Genomic DNA, 17,790 nt, shown 5'->3' with positions numbered 1-17,790 from the left:
CCAAAAGAAACTAAGCAAACAACTAGAACAGGAATGGAACCACAGAAATGGAGATCACATGGAAGGTTAGCAACAGGGGAGTGGGAGGAGGAGAGAGGGGGAAAAGGTGCAGAGAATAAGTAGCATAGATTGTAGGTAGAAAATAGACAGGGGGAGGGCAAGAATAGTATGGGAAATGTAGAAGCTAAAGAACTTATAAGTATGACACATGGACATGACTAAAGGGGGGGATATGGGTGGGAGGGGGTGTACAGGGTGGAGGGGAGTGAAGGGGGAAATGGGATAACTGCAATAGCATAATCAATACAATAAAATTAAAATAAAAAGATAAACAAGACACGTGAAAAAAAATGAAATAAATGTTCTAGAAATTTAAAAAAAAATAAATGCCATAAGGTATCATAAAAAAAAATGTTGACAATCCTGACAATATAAATGAAAAAGTGTGGCTCATAGAAGGCTGGAGGAAAGAAGTAAAACATAGCAGCCCTAATGTCCTTATCTCAGAGAGTGGGTAATCCAGAGAGAGTGACAGAAACTGATAGAAGGAGAAACAGGTTAAATTAATAAATCAGGAAATTATGTCATAAAACCTGTAATATTGAGTTTTGGAAGTGACCACAACAAAAACAAAAGCTATGAGGTTGCCTTATAGGCAAGGGATTGTAGGTGGGAAAAACATAGGCAGAAGACCATTGAATTTCATCCTAAACTCCTCTGTACTATTTGATTTGCTACCAGTTACACACATTACAAAACACATTTGTTTGATAAAGGGCAAAATAATGTTAAAGTAGGATATATGTTTTATACACAATGTGATTTCAACCATAAAAATTAAAATGCACAAGAAAAAAAGACTAGAAGGAAATATGTCAAAATATTAACAGTGGTTGCTTCTGGGTGGCGCAATCATGGGTGGTTTCTTTTTTACACTTTCTTCTATTTTCTGTATTTTACAAATTTTCTACTATGCTAATAAGTCAGAAAGTATAGGAAAAAAATAAAATCAGAAAATAGGCCCGAGGAAAGAAAAAAGAAACATTTGTTGATTAACACACTACAAGAACACTTTCCAGGACCACCCCACTGCCACCCTGCCACCCCACTCCCCCAAACCCAAGCAAACACTAGAAAGGCTAAGGCTGATTGGGGACTGCAGGCCCTTTATTTCCTAGGAAAGCACAGGTACTGAGATGCCAGCACCCCTTGTGGCAGGCTGCTGCCATGGCTCTCAATTTGCTCACATCTCCCGGTATGCATGAGAATCTTGCAGCTCCCCCTTTCAGGAGATGGAATCTACTTCTCTACCCACGAAATCAAGGCTTGGCCATGCAACTTGCTTTTGGCCAATGGGCAACATGACACCAGCAGAGGCTTGAAAAGTGCTTGCACATTGGGGTTTGTCTTCTCTTGACACTGGATACCCTTATGCTTAGCACCTTGTGAAAAAGCTTAGCATGGCCTCCTTGTGGATAAAACACCACATGTAAAGAGGTCCCACCCAAACCAAGTTAGGTCCCAGATACCTCAGGGAGACCTTTTCAGATCATCCAGCCCCAGCCAAGCTGGTCCAAACTGGAACAGCAGCTCAGTCAATCTGGAGAATCGTGAGAAATGAGCAACTGTTGTTCTAAGCCATTGTTTTGGGTAGTTGAATGAGCAGCAAAAGCTAACTGACACACCCTCCAATGTGAAAACCACCCAGCCAATGAGATGAATAAAATTATTTTATTATTTTCTAAATTCCATGTTCAACTCAATGATCATTCTCTTCCTTTCTCAGAGATGGCCTCTCAGCCAGTATAGGAGACAGGCTAAGGAGTCTTGGGCCTTGTAGAGCTCAAGAGTCAACATAATTTCCCTCCACTGACATTAATATTAGCAAAGGGCTATGATGATGGTAACAATGCTCTCAGAAGCCTTAAACAGCTTGCTAAGCTCTGTTTAAGGTCTTCCTTGTTTCATCTCGAGCCATGTAATATCAGAAGCAAAGTGCTCCATCACCTCTGGCTTTGCTGAACTGAGTGTATGAACTGTGTCTCACTGATCATTTTTGCTCCAACACCAAATACCTCGCACACAGCAGGCACAGTCTGCTAAATAAACAAATGAGTGACTGACTCACGTCTTCCTATATTAAATATCCCACCTACTTCCAGCCTATTTCTCCCCCAACTGCCCCTACAGAGTTTAAGGACAGAATATAGATCACCTTTAGGACTCCATGGAGCATCATCTGAATTCTTCTTTTTCTTGGGTCGAGATTTCAAAGCAGGGTCGTCATCATCAGACTCCAGGGAAGGGTAAACTGCAGTGAGAGGGGAAAGCAATGTGCACTGAGATATCATCCAGAAGGGTGAAAACAGAATGATACATACCTCAACTCCTATCACACCCCCCAAGTACACCCTTTACTTAATCCAGCATATTCACATGCAGGAATCCCTGAATGTGCCACATACTTTCCATGCCTTTCTACTTTTGCACCATTGCTGCAAATGTCCTTCTCCCAGCATCATCTAATTCTATTTCACTCATGTAACACCCATTTAGTGAGTAACTTCATAAGTTACTTTACTGACCCTACAAAATTCAGCTCCAGATTCACTTCTTAAAGCCTTCCTCATTCTCCTAATCTGATCTGGATGCCTCTTCAACTCTCCATACTATCCTGTGTGTATTCCTACTGGAGTTATTTCTTATCTAGTGCTTAAAAGATAATCAGCAAATCTGTCACTCCTAATTTAACAAGAGGACGGGTATGTGTATTGTTTGATTTCAATTGAAGGGAGCCTAATATAATGCAGAGTAGGTGCTCAATAAGTGCTGAATTAATGAAAAAAGAATGGTACATGCATTATTCACAAAAAGGGAACAAAAACACTATTTGGGCTCAATTATGAACAAGATTACTGGAACTGAGTATTCTGAATGAAAAAACATATACAAGCATCTCATACTATACAAACACACACAAACATCCAGTTTTATCACCCTCTCCTTACAATCCACATGCAACATTTATAGAATTTAATGGGAAGGTAGTCTAAAAAAGTCCTATTGATGAGGTCAAACTCTGCTGCTGCTAAACCTAAAAGAGAAGCAAAGTGAGATCGAAAACTTCCTCCTAATGACCAGCTTCAAATTTCTCTGGAAGTATATACTTCATCAGAGGAATCCAGTCTCCCACTTCCTTCCAGATGGGCCTCTTTGTAGGAAAATGAGTCCATCTTTCAGGCCTTCTTCCTTGAATAAAGAGGTAAAACCCCTTCCTCCTGACTTATAAAGATCTTTTAAAGAGGGGTCATTGATTGTACCTAGAAAGAAATGACTACTGGTAACAGGTGTTTGAGAAGGGTCCCATCTATCCCTACTAGCCCCGATGGTTGTCAGTGTTATTTTGTTGGGTCTGAGAGGTTGTTTTTGCCTCAAAGAAAGAAGTGCAGTGAGGTAGAAAGACCTTGAGTGTCAATATCAGACAATTACGTTGAAATCCTAGAGTGACCCACTATCTTTATAGCCTAAGAGAAATTTCCTAAATCTTCTATTTTCACCTATAAGATTGAATACATATCATCTGCCTTGCAAAATTGTGAGGACTGAGAAATAATATATATAAAGTAACATGCAAAAAGAATTCTATTTTAAGGTTAATGTCTCCTTCAAGAGGGGATAAGCTATAGGTAATAATTAACTCTAGACATTTAAAGAAAATGCAAATAAAATATGCATATTAAAAATATAAGTGTGCAAGGAGTTATGCTTCCCAAAATTTGGATTTGGGAGCTCCAAGAATCTGTCCCTCCCCTGATGCAACCATTAAGCTGACAAAACCTATAACAATCAACATGTTAGGCACTATGGAATTGGAACTTAAACCAACAAGGAGAATGCTTAACAAAGAAAAAAGCCACTTAATTTAGACATTTAAGGAAATCTGTCAGAAAATATCAAGGAATACAATCTTTGCAAAAAAAAATCATTTGCAAAGTGACTAAATAAATATGTAATTGTAGCCCACAATAAGCAACAACATCAAACACTGGGGAGAAAGAAAAGTATGATTTCTAGAATTACCACATTATAATATTCAAAACAATTATGAAGCATGCAAAGAAACAAAATTGTTTTATGTATAACAAAAGATATCAATAAAACTCTCCATGATGCAGACATTGGACTTACTGTACAAAGACTATAAATCAACTGTCAAATATGATTTGATCGTATTTGGTCAAAATACACTCGAACAGAACCACATCTCAACAAAAGAGACTATTAATTTTTCTATCAAAAGATAGAAAATATAAAAAGGAACTAAATGGAAATTTTGGAACTGAAAAATACAATGGCTTGAATAAATCATTCACTAGAAAGGTTCAATTCAGATTTTGAGCAGACAGAAGAATCAATGAATGTAAAGAAAGCTCCACTGAAATTAACCAATCTTATGAGTAGAAAGAACAAAAAAGAATGAAGAAAAATGAACAGAGGCAAAGGGATCTATGGGATACTGTCAGGCTTACCAACATTTTCATATAGGAGACCCAGAGGGGGAGAACAGAGAGAAAGAGGCAGAAAAGCTATATGAAGATACAATAGTCAAAAACATTCCAAATTCTATGAAGTACATAAAAATAAACATCTAAGAAGATAAAAAAATTATGAGTAGAATAAACGCAGAGATCCACACTGAGACACATTATACTCAAACTGTCAACAGACAAAGTTAAGTGGAGAATCTTGAAAGTAGCAAGATAGAAGCAACTTATCTATAAAAGAAGCCAGAAAGCAGTGGGATGATGTAGTTCAAGTGCTAAAAATGAAAAAAAAAATGTCACCCTGGATGGTGTGGATCACTGAATTGAGTGCCAGCCTGTGAACCAAAGGGACACCAGTTCGATTCCCAGTCAGGGCACATGCCTGGGTTGCAGGTCACATTCCCAGTAGGGGGCATGTGAGAGGCAACCACACATTGTTTCTCTCCCTTTCTTTCTCCCTTCCCCTCTCTCTAAAAATAAATAAATAAAATGTTTTTAAAAAGATTATCATAAACTTTTAAAAAATTGTCAACAAAGAATAATATATCTGGTTAAACTATCCTACAAAGATGAAGGCAAATTAAGACATTCTCAAATAAACAAAAGCTTGGGGAAGTTCATCATTAGTTAAGATGCCCTTTAGGAAATGCTAAAGAGAGTCTAGGCTGAAATGAAAGGACATTAGAGAATAACTTAAAGCTATATGAAAAAATTTAAAAACAGCAGTAAAAGCAACTACAGAGGTAATTATAAAAGCCAGTATTGTTGTATTTTTGTTTCCTATATGATTTAAAATTCCAAAGCACAAAATACCTATAAATCTATGTCATAAGAACTCTCAGAAATGGACATATAAAAATCAGGTGTGCTTCTAAATGTTAGTAATGAACAATCCCTAGAGGAAATTAAGAAAACAATTCCACTTTTAATAGCACTGAAAAAATAAAGAAAGTAGGAATAAATTTAACCAAGGAGGTGCAACATTGGTATATTGAAAATTACCTAATCAACAAAAGAAAAAAGCAAGCAAAATATAACCAGAGACATTGAAATTAAGAACAATCTGACAGTAACCAAAGGGGAGGTGGGAAGGGATTTCAGGAACTCCTACAAAGGACACATGGACAAAACCAAGGGGGAGGGTGGAAGCCAGGGAGAGAGGTGGGTTTGGCTGGGGTGGTGGGGAGTCATGGGGGGGAAATACAGACAACTGTAATTGAACAACAATAAAATAATTAAAAAAAAAAACAAGACTTCCTGCGAAGATGGGGGCCTAGGTAGATACACTTGCCTCCTCACACAACAGGAAGAAGGAAAACAACAAATTTAAAAACAAAAAATAACCAAAACTGCCAGAAAATCGAACTGTATTGAAGTCCGACAACCAAGAAGTTTAAGAAGAAACATTCATCCAGAGCAGTAGGAGGGGCAAAGACAGGCAGCCAGGGCAGAGAGGACACACCGCTAGGCGGTGGCTGAAAGACCGGGTAAGTGAGGGGGTGGCTGGTGGACCAGGCGGTCCCACATTTGCCTGCAGATAAAACAGGAGGAACATAGCAGGAGCAAGACAGACCATGCAACCCAGGGTTCCAGCACAGGGGAAATAAAGCCTCAAACCCCGAGACTGTAAAAACCTGTGGGGGTTGTGGCAGCAGTGGGAGAAATTCCCAGCATCACAGGAGAGTTCGTTGGAGAGACCCACAGGGTCCTAGAATGTACATAAACCCACCCACCCACCCAGGAACCAGCACCAGAAGGGCCCAATTTGCTTGTGGGTAGAGGGAGAAGTGACTGAAAACTGGCCAAAACCCAAGTAAGTGGCATCGTTCCCTCTAGGACCCCTCCCCCACATACACAGCCACAGTGAAGTGAGGTGGGTTGCCCCACCCTGATGAATATCTAAGGCTCTAACACTTAGAACATAACAGGTGCACCCAAAGAAATATGACCCAAATGAAAGAACAGATCAAAGCTCCAAAAACAGAACTAAGCAACAGAGAGATAGCCAACCTATCAGATGTACAGTTCAAAACATGGGTAATCAGGTTGCTCACAGAAATAGATGAGTATGGTTGCAAAACAGAGGAAGATGTGAAGGCTATACAAAGTGAAATAAAGGAAAATGTACAGGGAACCAACATGACAGGAAGGAAACCAGGACTCAAATCAACAATTTGGACCAGAAGGAAGAAATAAACATTCAACCAGAAGAGAATGAAGAAACAACAATTCCAAAAAATGAGAAGAAGCTTAGGAACCTCTGGGACAATCTTAAGTGTTCCAATATCTAAATCATAGGGGTGCCAGAATGAGAAGAGGAAGAGCAGGAAACTGAAAACTTATTTGAAAAAGTAATGAAGGAGAACTTCCCCAATCTGACAAAGGAAATAGACTTCCAGGAAGTCCAGGAAGCTCAGAGAGTCCCAAAGAAGTTGGACCCAAGGAAGTACACACCGAGCCATATCATAATCATGTTAAGATCTTAAAAGAAGCAAGAGAAAAGGAGACAGTTATCTACAAAGGAGTCCCATTAGATTATCAGCTGATTCTCAAAAGAAACCTTACAGGCAAGAAGGGGCTGGAAAGAAATATTCAAAGTCATGAAAGGCAAGGACCTACAGCTGAGATTACTCTATCCAACAAAGCAATCATTTGCAATGGAAGGGCAGATAACATGCTTCCCAGATAAGGTCAAGTTAAAGGAGTTCATCATCATCAAGCCCTTATTATATGAAATGTTAAAGGGACTTATCTAAGAAAAAGAAGATGATCAAAAATATAAACAATACAATGACAACAAACTCACAACTATGAACAACTGAACCTAAAAAAACAAAAACAAACACAAACTTAGCAAACAACTAGAACAAGAATAGAATCACAGAAATGGAGATCACACGGCGGATTATCAGCAGGGGAAGAGGGGAGAATGGGGTAAAAGGTACAGGGAATAAGAAGCATAAATGGTAGGTACAAAATAGACATGGGGAGGTAAAAAATACTATGAGAAATGAAGGAGAAAGAACTTATATGTACGACCCATGGACGTGAACCTAGGAGGGGGGGTGCTGGTGGGAGAAGGTTGAAGGGGGAGGGAATAAAGGGGAGAAAAAATGGGACAACTGTAATATATAATCAATAAAATATATTTAAACATTAAAAAAGAGAGAATTACAAAATATTGCTGAAAAAATTAAAGATATAAATTAATGTAAAGACATGTCATGTTCCTAGATTGGATGTCTTAATATTGTTAAGATGCCAATACTATCCAAAGTATTCTACAGACTCAGTGCAATTACTATCAATATTTTGAAGAGATAGAATTTGATCCTAAAATCAAATGTAATTGCAAAGGATACAAAATAGCCAAAACAATTTTGAAAAGAAAATGAAGGATTCACATTTCCCAATTTAAAAACTTACTACAAAGCTACAGTATCCACACACTGTAGTACCTACATGAGGGCAGACATAGAGATCAACAGAATAGAATTAAGTGTCCAGAAAGAAACCGATATACCTATAGTCAATTGGTTTGGGGGGCGCACATGTATGTTTTTATTGTAGTAAAGAATGCCTAACATGAAATTTATCCTCTTAACCATCTTTAAAAGTGTACAGTTCAGTGGCATTACTAGTAAGTATATTCACACTCTGCAACCATCACCACCATTATCCCTAGAACCTTTTCATCTTCCTACACTGAAACTTCATACTCATTAAACAACAACTCTCCATTTCTTCCTCCCTCCACCTTCTGGCAACCACCAATGTTTCAGTCTCTATGAATTTAACTACTCTAGGTACCTCATCTAAGTGGAAGGACACAATATGGTGCCCCTTTGTAACAGTCATTTCACTTAGCATAATATCCTGAAGGTTCATCCATGTTGTAGCACATGTCACAATTTCCCTCTTTTTTTAATTTTACTTTTATTTTTCAAAGATTTTAGTTCTTTATTTTTAGAGAGGGGAAGGGTGGAGAAGAGAGGAAGAGAAACATCAATGTGCAAGATAAACAGTGATCACTGGCCTCTCACATGCCCACAGCCCAGGCATGTGTCCTGGTCTGAAAATGAACCTACTACCTTTGGGTTTGTGGGACAATGTCCAACCCACTGAGCCATGCCAGCCAGGGCAGAATTTCCTTCTTTTTTAAAAAATTGCAGTAAAAAACACAAAGCATAACTTTATCTTCTTAATAATTTTAAAGTACAGACTACAGTATTCGTAATTATATGCACATTGTTGTAGAACAGAACTCTAAGATCTCTAGAACTTTTTCATCTATATTTACTTTTGATCTTATTTTGTATTGGTTTCAGTTGTACAGCTTAGTGGTTAGACAATCATGTATTTTACCGCACATTTCCCTTGGTATTTCCAGTACCCCAAAGGCACCATACACAGTTATCGCAATATTATTGCACAGTCAACTAATTTGTGACAAGGATGCCATGATCACTCAGTGGGGAAAGGATAGTCTCTATACGAACTGGTTTTCTGCAAAGAAAAACAGTAAAAAAAAAAAATGGCCATCATAAACAAAGCAACAAACAACAAGTGTTGGAGAGGTTGTGGAGAAAAGGGATCCCTAGTGCACTGTTGGTGGGACTGCAGACTGGTGCAACCACTATGGAAAGCAGTATGGAACTACCTCAGAAAACTAAAAATGGATCTGCCTTTTGACCCAGCAGTTCCACTCCTGGGACTATATCCTAAGAACACTAAAACACCAATCCAAAAGAACCTATGCACCCCGATGTTCATAGCAGCACAATTTACAATAGCCAGGTGCTGGAAGCAACCTAGATGCGCATCAGTAAATGAATGAATCAAAAAACTATGGTACATTTACACAATGGAATTCTATGCAGCAGAAAGAAAGAAGGAGCTCCTACCCTATGCAACAGCTTGGATGGAGCTGGAAAGCATTATGCTAAGCGAAATAAGCCAGGCAGTGAAAGATAAATACCATACGATCTCACCTTTAACAGAAACCTAAACAACAAAACAAAGAAACAAGCAAAATATAACCAAAGACACTGAAATAGAGGACAGGCTGACAGTGACCAGAGGAGAGAGAAGAGGAAATTTCAAGGGAGAATGAGAAGGGTTCACAGGAACAAATTTGAAGGACACATGGACAAAAACTACGGGAAGGGTGGTATTGGGAGGAAAGTGGGGAGGGTTGGGCGGGTGGGCTGAATTGGGAGTAAAAGGGAGAAAACTGTACATGAACAATGATTTAAAAAAAAACAGTAAAAAACTCAACTGGTAAATTAAAATGGAACACTAAAAATTATTCAAATAATCTAAATGAAGGCATAAATGAGAAACAGGAACAAAAAGCAGAGGTAACAAAGGAAAAAGGGTATCTTCATCTGAACATATCATAATTACAATAAGAATATGTTATCTAAAAACAGCAGTTGAAAGTCAAAGATTATCAATAAGGATCTTTTTAAACCACAAAGACTCAACTAAGTGCTGTCTACAAAAACTCACTTTAAATGTAATCATATAGGTAGGTTAAAAATAAAAAGTTAAAAAAGATATGCCACACCAACACTAATTAAAGAAAGCTGTATTGGCTGTATTGTCAGACAAAGTAACTTCAGATCAAGGAAAATCACCAGGTACAAAAGTGATATAACACAATGACAAGAGGGTGAACTCAACAAGAAGACACAAAAATCTTAAATGTGGATGAACCTAAGAGAAAAGCTTCCACCTATACAAAGCAAAATTTATGGAACTCAAAGGGGAAACAGACACATTCTTTTTTTAAATATATTTTATTGATTATGCTATTACAGTTGTTCCATTTCCCCCCTTCACTCCCCTCCACCCTGTACACCCTCTCCCACCCATATCCCCCCCTTTAGTTCATGTCCATGTGTCATACTTATGAGTTCTTTAGCTTCTACATTTCCCATACTATTCTTGCCCTCCCCCTATCTATTTTCAACCTACAATCTATGCTACTTATTCTCTGTACCTTTTCCCCCTCTCTCCTCCTCCCATTCCCCTGTTGCTAACCCTCCATGTGATCTCCATTTCTGTGGTTCTGTTCCTGTTCTAGTTGTTTGCTTAGTTTCTTTTGGTTTTGCTTTAGGTGTGGTTGTTCATAATTGTGAGTTTGCTGTCCTTTTACTATACATGTTTTTTCTTTATCTTCTTTTCTTAGATAAGTCCCTTTAACATTTCATATAATAAGGGCTTGGTGGTGATGAACTCCTTTAACTTGACCTTATCTGAGAAGCACTTTATCTGCCCTTCCATTCTAAATGAGAGCTTTGCTGGATAGAGCAATCTGGGATGGAGGTCCTTGTCTTTCATGACTTGGAATATTTCTTCCCAGCCCCTTCTTGCCTGTAAGGTCTCTTTTGAGAAATCAGCTGACAGTCTGATGGGAACTCCTTTGTAGGTGACTGTCCCCTTATCTCTTGCTGCTTCTAGGATTCTCTCCTTCATTTTTACCTTGGCTAATGTAATTATGATGTGCCTTGGTGTGTTCCTTCTTGGGTCCAACTTCTTTGGGGCTCTCTGTGCTTCCTGGATTTCTTTGAAGTCTATTCCCTTTGCCAGATTGGAGAAGTTCTCCTTTATTATTTGTTCAAATAACTTTTCCACTTGTTGCTCTTCCTCTTCCCCTTCTGGTACCCCTATAATTTGGATGTGGGAATGTTTAAAGATGTCCTGGAGGCTCCTAAGCTTCTCCTCGTTTTTTTGAATTCCTATTTCATGTTTTTCTGTTTGGTTGTTTTTTGCTTCCTTCTGGTCCACTCTATTGTTTTGAGACCCAGTTTCCTTCCCATCACTACTGGCTCTCTGTGCATCTTCCTTCATCTCTTTTGTGGTAACCTGCATTTTTTCATGTAATTTGCACCCAAAATCAACCAATTCTGTGAGCTTCCTTATAACCAGTGTTTTGAACTGTGCATCTGACAGATTGGCTATTTCTTGGTTGCTCAAAAGGATGAGTCCTGGGGGACTGATCTGTTCTTCTGTTGGAGACATGTCTCTCTCTGTCTCTCCTTTTTTTTTTCCCCCTGTCTGGTCGCTCTTATTACCGTGAGGAGCAGAGCCTTAAGTGTTTACCTGGGCTGGTCACCCCAGTCGCTAGATTGTGACATTGTATGTGGGGACGGGTGTGGGGGGTGGGAGGGAACAATGGCGGTAGTTCCGTTCTCCTGGGATCACAGTCCCTTCTCTGGGATCCTGGGTTGTGCACTTTGCCCTGGTCCACAATCGCTGCTTCACTGGGTCCGCCAGCCGCTGCTTGCATACTCAGGGTCCACCGCTGCGATCTCGCACACCCCGGATGGCTTATGCGCCGAGTTCACGCCAAGTTCTCCCCGATCACCGCGATCACCGCACGCCGCTTCCGACCCGCGCCCACCGGAAACAGACACATTCTTAATTATGTTTGGAGACTTCAACACATCTCTCGCAGTAATCAATAAAACAGACAGAAAATCAGCAAGGATATAGAACAATCACATCAATCAACTTGATCTAAGTGAAATTTATAGAACAATCAACTCACAAATAGCAGAATACACATTCTTCTCAAGTTTACAACACAAATTATCAAAATAGACTAAAGCCTGATTGGGTAACAAATCTTAACATGTTTTAAATGAACCCAAAACCTGTTCCTTTGATAAAAGGCCACCAAGAATGACAATGAAAAAAAAAAGAAAAGACACAAATTACTATTATCAAGAATGAAACGATATCACTAAAGAACTCACAGACATGAAAAGGATAACCTAGTAACACTACAAACAACTATGTGCCCATAAATTCTTCAATTTAGCTGAAATGGACCATTTCCTTGAATAATGCAAACAATCAAAATTCATCCAAGATGAAATAGATAACTTGAATAATCCTACACCTACTAAAGAAAATAAATCCATAGTAAAACCTGAAAAGGAAATCTCTAGGTCCAGGTGGTTTCTCTCACAAATCCTACTAAATGTTTAAAAAAAAACACTAATTCTACACAAACTTTCTTCCAGAAAACAGAAGAGGAGGGGACACTTCCCAACTCATTCTTTGAGGCCAGCATTGTGCTGACACCAAAATTAAAGATAGATGGTATGTGAAAACAAAATTACAGACCAATATCCCTCATGCACATACACACAAAGATCCTTAGTGAAGTACTCCTAGTAAGTCAAATCCAGTAATATGTAAAAAGAATAATACACCACAATCAAGTGAGGTACATCCTGTGATTTCAAGACTGGTTTAATATTTGAAAATCAGCCCACATAGCCTACCATATCAATAGACTAAAGTAAAACCACATGATCATACCCATTGATGAAACAAAAACATTGGGTGAAATTCAATACCCATTCATAAAAAATACTCTCAGCAAAGTAAGACGTAAACTTCCTTAACCTGATAACCTATAGCTAACATCATAATAGTGAAAAGACTGAATGCTTTCCTTTTAGACTAGGAAACAAGGAAAGGGTGTTCACTTTCTCTCCACATTGTGATTGAAGTGTTAGCTAGAACAAAAATGCAAAAAGAGGGAAAAAAACATACAGACTGGAAAGAAAGGAGTAAAATTGTTCCTACTTGCACATGACATGATCATCTATACAAAAAAAGAACACACCAAAAAACCTAGAATAGGTGAATTTATCAAGGTTGCAAGATATAAGGAAATCATATGAAATCAATCAATCACACACACACATACACTAGCAATAAACAATTGGAAACCAAAGGTTTAAAAAAGGTGCCATTTACCGTATCACCAAAGAATACAGTACTTAGGGATAAATCTAACAAAACATGTGCAGGCTCTATATAAAACACTGATGAAAAAAATTTTTAAAAGACTAAATATGAAGGAATATATTGTGTACATAAATCAGAAGACTCAGTATACCTAAGGTGACAATTCTCTTGCAGTCACTGTGAAAAACAGTTTGGTGGTTTCTCAAAGAGTAAAACATAGAATTACCATATGACCCAGCAATTCTATCCTAGATATATTCCCCCCCAAATGAAAACATATGTCCACACAGAAACATGCACACAAATGTGTTTAGCAGCATTATTCACAACAGCCAAAATGTAAAAATAACCCAAACACCCACCAGCAGATAAATGGATAATCAAATTGTGGCATATCCATAAAATGGAATACTATTCAGCCATAAAAAGGAACAACATACTGATTGATGCTACAACTTGGATGAATCTTGAAAACATTATGCTAAGTGAAAGAAGACAGACACAAAAGGTCACATATTATATGATTACTCTTATATGATATATCCATAATAGGTAAATACATACAGACAGAAAGCAGATTAGTAGTTACCAGGGGATAAGGGGAAGGAACATGGGGAACAATCACTTAACGAATACAAGGTGTTTTTATGGGATGAAGAAAATACCTTGGAAATAGAAAGAGGTAGTGGTTGCACCACACTGTGAATCCACTAAATGCTGCTGAATTGTACACTTTAAAATAGTCAATCACTAGTGAAGTTTCTCACAATTACAGAGAAAGCCTTAGCAATATACAGGGTCCATCACAAATAACATCCCTTTTTATTACAAAATCTTAAGCTTGTACCATAATTCTCAAACATAACAATATCACACTCGCCCGGGCTGGTGTGGCTCAGTGAATTGAGTGCCGTCCGGCCTGTGAACCAAAGGGTCGTCAGTTCGATTCCCACTCAGGGCACATGCCTGGGTTGCGGGCCAGGTCCCTGGTGTGGGGTGTGTGAGAGGCAACCACACACTGATGTTTCTCTCCCTTTCTTTCTCCTCCTCTACCCCTCTGTAAAAATAAATAAATAAAAACTTAAAAAAAAAACCAATATCACATTCGAGCACACTATATGACATTTTAGGTGAAATGTTCAAACTAAAACTATAAATTAGTTCACCCATATTATTACCCTACTAACCACACTCGAGCAGGCGTTACTTCTGCCAGACCCTATGTGAAGACCTGCAGAGAAGTGATAAAAATCTTGCAATAGTGCCTCCCATTAGAGAAGAGTAAATGGTGGCTCTGTTTTCTACAGAATCAAGCTCTGTTAGGAGAGGAAGATGATGAGGGGAAGATGAGGAAGTTGTAAAGATACTTCCCCTGTGTTTTAAAAATAGATTGCTGAAGACTAGGCCCTGGATCAGACTTTAATTTGATGGAGCTGGTATCTACCTTAAGCAAATGCCCTCAAGAACCTACATCTGGAAGAAAGAAGTCTGAGCTCAGGGTTTAAGGCTACAAAGATCCACTGACTCTGATGCTGGGTACAAATTCCAAAGGGCTCTAACTCAGCAAGGTGGGCTGCCACCTGGGTCAGTGTTTTGGCTTCAAAGCCAAAGAGAATTTGAGGGGTATGTCCCTAACTCTCTTTTTACTGTAAACTCTATTATTTAGGGTTTACACTAGGGTAAACTCTATTTTAGGGTACAAATTTTCAGGATATGATGTTTTTCAGGAATGCACACATCCCATTCTAGCAGAAAAGGCCTCTAATGAAAGATGTCAGCTTCCATAAATTAATTTACATATAGTAATGCAATCCTTATTAAAAAAATCCTAATAGGGTTTTTCATAAATTTGACAAGCTAACTCTAAGATCCATCTGGAATAGAAAAGGCTCAATAATGGTCTAGAAATTCTGGAAAAATAAGAACAAGTAGGTAGAACTTGTTAAACTACCTTTCTAGTTTTGCTGGGTGAAGCAGGAAAAGGGAGGGTGATGGGGAAGCAAAGGCTGTTTGAGTTGTTTGTTCCGAGGGGACCAGACCACATCTGGATGTCTTGGCTGTAGGTCGATGTGACTATTTACTGAAGGAAAAATGGGTGGCTGAGGAACTTGGCATGACCCTAAGACCAATCACAGCTCAGCACAGAGATGATGGCCTTGATAAGCATCTATGCTCTCCTTAGGTCCAAAGTGAGTTCTGCAGAAGGGATTTGCTTTACTAAACCAATGTGACATTGCCACAGAAATGGACAAAATTATTTTATGGAACAGAATAATAATATCTAACATTTATATAACATTTACCATGTGCTGTGCAATGACATTAAGTGCTTTATATATATTAATTTTAACCCCACAACCTATGAGGTCAGTATAGAGAAGTTAACTAGCTTGCACAAGGTCACATAGCTATTAAGTGACAGAACTGGGAATACAGAGCAGAAAAACAAATCTGGATATATAAAGGAATTCAGTTTATGACAAAAGGGGAACTTCAAATCACTGGAATAATGATGAACTAGTCAATAAATTGTGTTGGAGCAAATGACTACCCATATAGAAAAAAATGGTTAGATTCTTACCTCCCACAATTCACAAAACTTGATTCCAGAAAAAGAGCTAAAATTTTAAGTTCTATATAAATTTTAGGTGAAAATATAAGAAAGTCTTCTTACATATGACATAAACTACAAAAAAAATTGACAAAGATGCCTATGTAGAAACTGAAATCTTCTACCATAAGATACCATAAATGAAACACAAGCAAGAGACAAAAATACTTCAACATTTCCAAAATATATTAAAATACTCCAACAAATGTAGAATAGGGAACTCCTGCAGACCAATAAGAAAAACAAACATCTTAGTAGAAAAATGGGTGAAAGACTGAATAGATAATTCACAGAAAAGAAGTAAAGAAGAGCCAATAAACATAAAACAAACTGAGACACCATTTTGTGCCATCTGCTTGGCAAAAATGTAAAAGGCTAATAATATCCACTGCTGGTAAGGCTGTGGAGAAACAGGTATTTCTCATAACACTGCTCATATTCTGGCTGTTTCAGAGGGGAATTTGGCACTATTAACATTTATTTTGTACATACTGTTCAACCCAGCAGAGAAATGTTAGCTGGTACATGGGCACTAAGGGTCATTTACAAGAACTTTCATTGTAGCATTGTTAGTAACAGTAAGAAATTAGAAACAACCTAAATGTTAATCAGTAGGGAATGGACAAAGGAATCATGGTACAGCTATGCTATAAGACTACTACGCAGCAGGTATATCTCAATATGTACTGATGAAGTACATCTCTAGGAACTGATGTTGAAAGATATCCAAGCAAACTGTAGAACCACAGACACTAACACTACACCTGTATCTATTTATGTCTACATGTGGGTATAAACACAAGAAAATGAAAAGTGTACATCAAACTGATAGCAAAGGTTAACTTCCTCAGAGGCAGATGAGCATTAGTAACAGGTAATTTTCTCTGTCTTGTTCTAATTTTGATAAATAGCATTAATTTTTTAAAAATATTAAAACCTACATTAAGTCAGCTATACTATAGAAAAAAGCACTTTATACACTGAAGTACTCGATAAATCCTATCTTAAAACAAGGAGTCATCTCTTAAATGTAAAAAGTCGACTGAAAGGTTATTATATACTTTTGCCAGGGATGAACTGAATGACATAGAACACAAATAATACAGATGACGGAAGTAAAATAGGCAAGGGAAAAAGTCACCAATAGTGCAAGTTGGACTAAAAGTGAAGGATAGCTAATTATAACAGCTACCAATTTTTGAGAGCCACCCAGGAGCAAGACAACATGTCAGGTGCTCTGTACAAGCATCATCTCCAATTCTTACCTCAACCTGTGACATAGTCCCACTTTATAAATTAAGAAAATATGGTTCAGTTGTCCTGGATTGGGATTGGGATTAAGACTGGGGCTGGGGGAGCCCTTCTGGCCTGGACCCAAGTGCTCAGCTGCCCTTACTATACTCTGCATCCTTGAAGCATGCTCCCAAGCTGTCCTGTTCATCCAGACTGGCGTTCTCCTCCTCCTCCTCGCTCTCGGCTTTCCAATATGCTGGCCGCTTGACGGGCCGCTTTCCTGGGGTGCGCTGGGAAGCAGGACTGCTAGTCACTGTGCCCAGCCCACTGCTGGAGCTTGTACTGCTTTGGTCCTGCCCCCTGTTCCACCAGGCCTGCAGGCTGGAGGTAGCTGGGGAGGACGATGAGGACTGCAGGTTGGCCATGCACAGCATGCCCTGGATGGCCTCCTGAGTGCTGGGAGAGGCAGGGGCCTCGCTGCAAGGGACAAAGGAGAAATGCTGAGGTAGTTTCTCTGGGTGTCAGTGGAAACCAGTCATCAGAATAGTCAGGGAGAAGGTACAACAGCTGAGGGGTCAGAGTGAAAGGAAGAAGAGAATCACCCCAGGTGAAAAAAACAGAAATCAAACTAAA

At 38.7% G+C, this 17,790-nt stretch overlaps 1 protein-coding gene across 4 annotated transcripts in view; it reads right to left on the bottom strand.

Moving 5' to 3' along the window:
• Nucleotides 1-17,790, bottom strand: part of PHF8 (PHD finger protein 8) — a 94,686-nt gene that overhangs the window by 20,935 nt on the left and 55,961 nt on the right. For all 4 annotated transcript variants that reach the window (XM_045832993.1, XM_045833002.1, XM_045832977.1 and 1 more), the window contains exons 17-18: nucleotides 17,321-17,634; nucleotides 2,216-2,311 (exon numbers count right to left, since the gene is read on the bottom strand). In XM_045832993.1, coding sequence (XP_045688949.1) covers nucleotides 2,216-2,311; nucleotides 17,321-17,634 — 410 coding nt within the window. The remainder of the gene's footprint in view (nucleotides 1-2,215; nucleotides 2,312-17,320; nucleotides 17,635-17,790) is intronic.

The sequence above is a fragment of the Phyllostomus hastatus genome, unplaced genomic scaffold (genome assembly GCF_019186645.2).
Source record: "Phyllostomus hastatus isolate PE091 unplaced genomic scaffold, TTU_PhHast_1.1 phas_contig_10, whole genome shotgun sequence".
NCBI lineage: Eukaryota > Metazoa > Chordata > Mammalia > Chiroptera > Phyllostomidae > Phyllostomus > Phyllostomus hastatus.
This window is presented reverse-complemented; position numbering and strand designations above follow the sequence as displayed.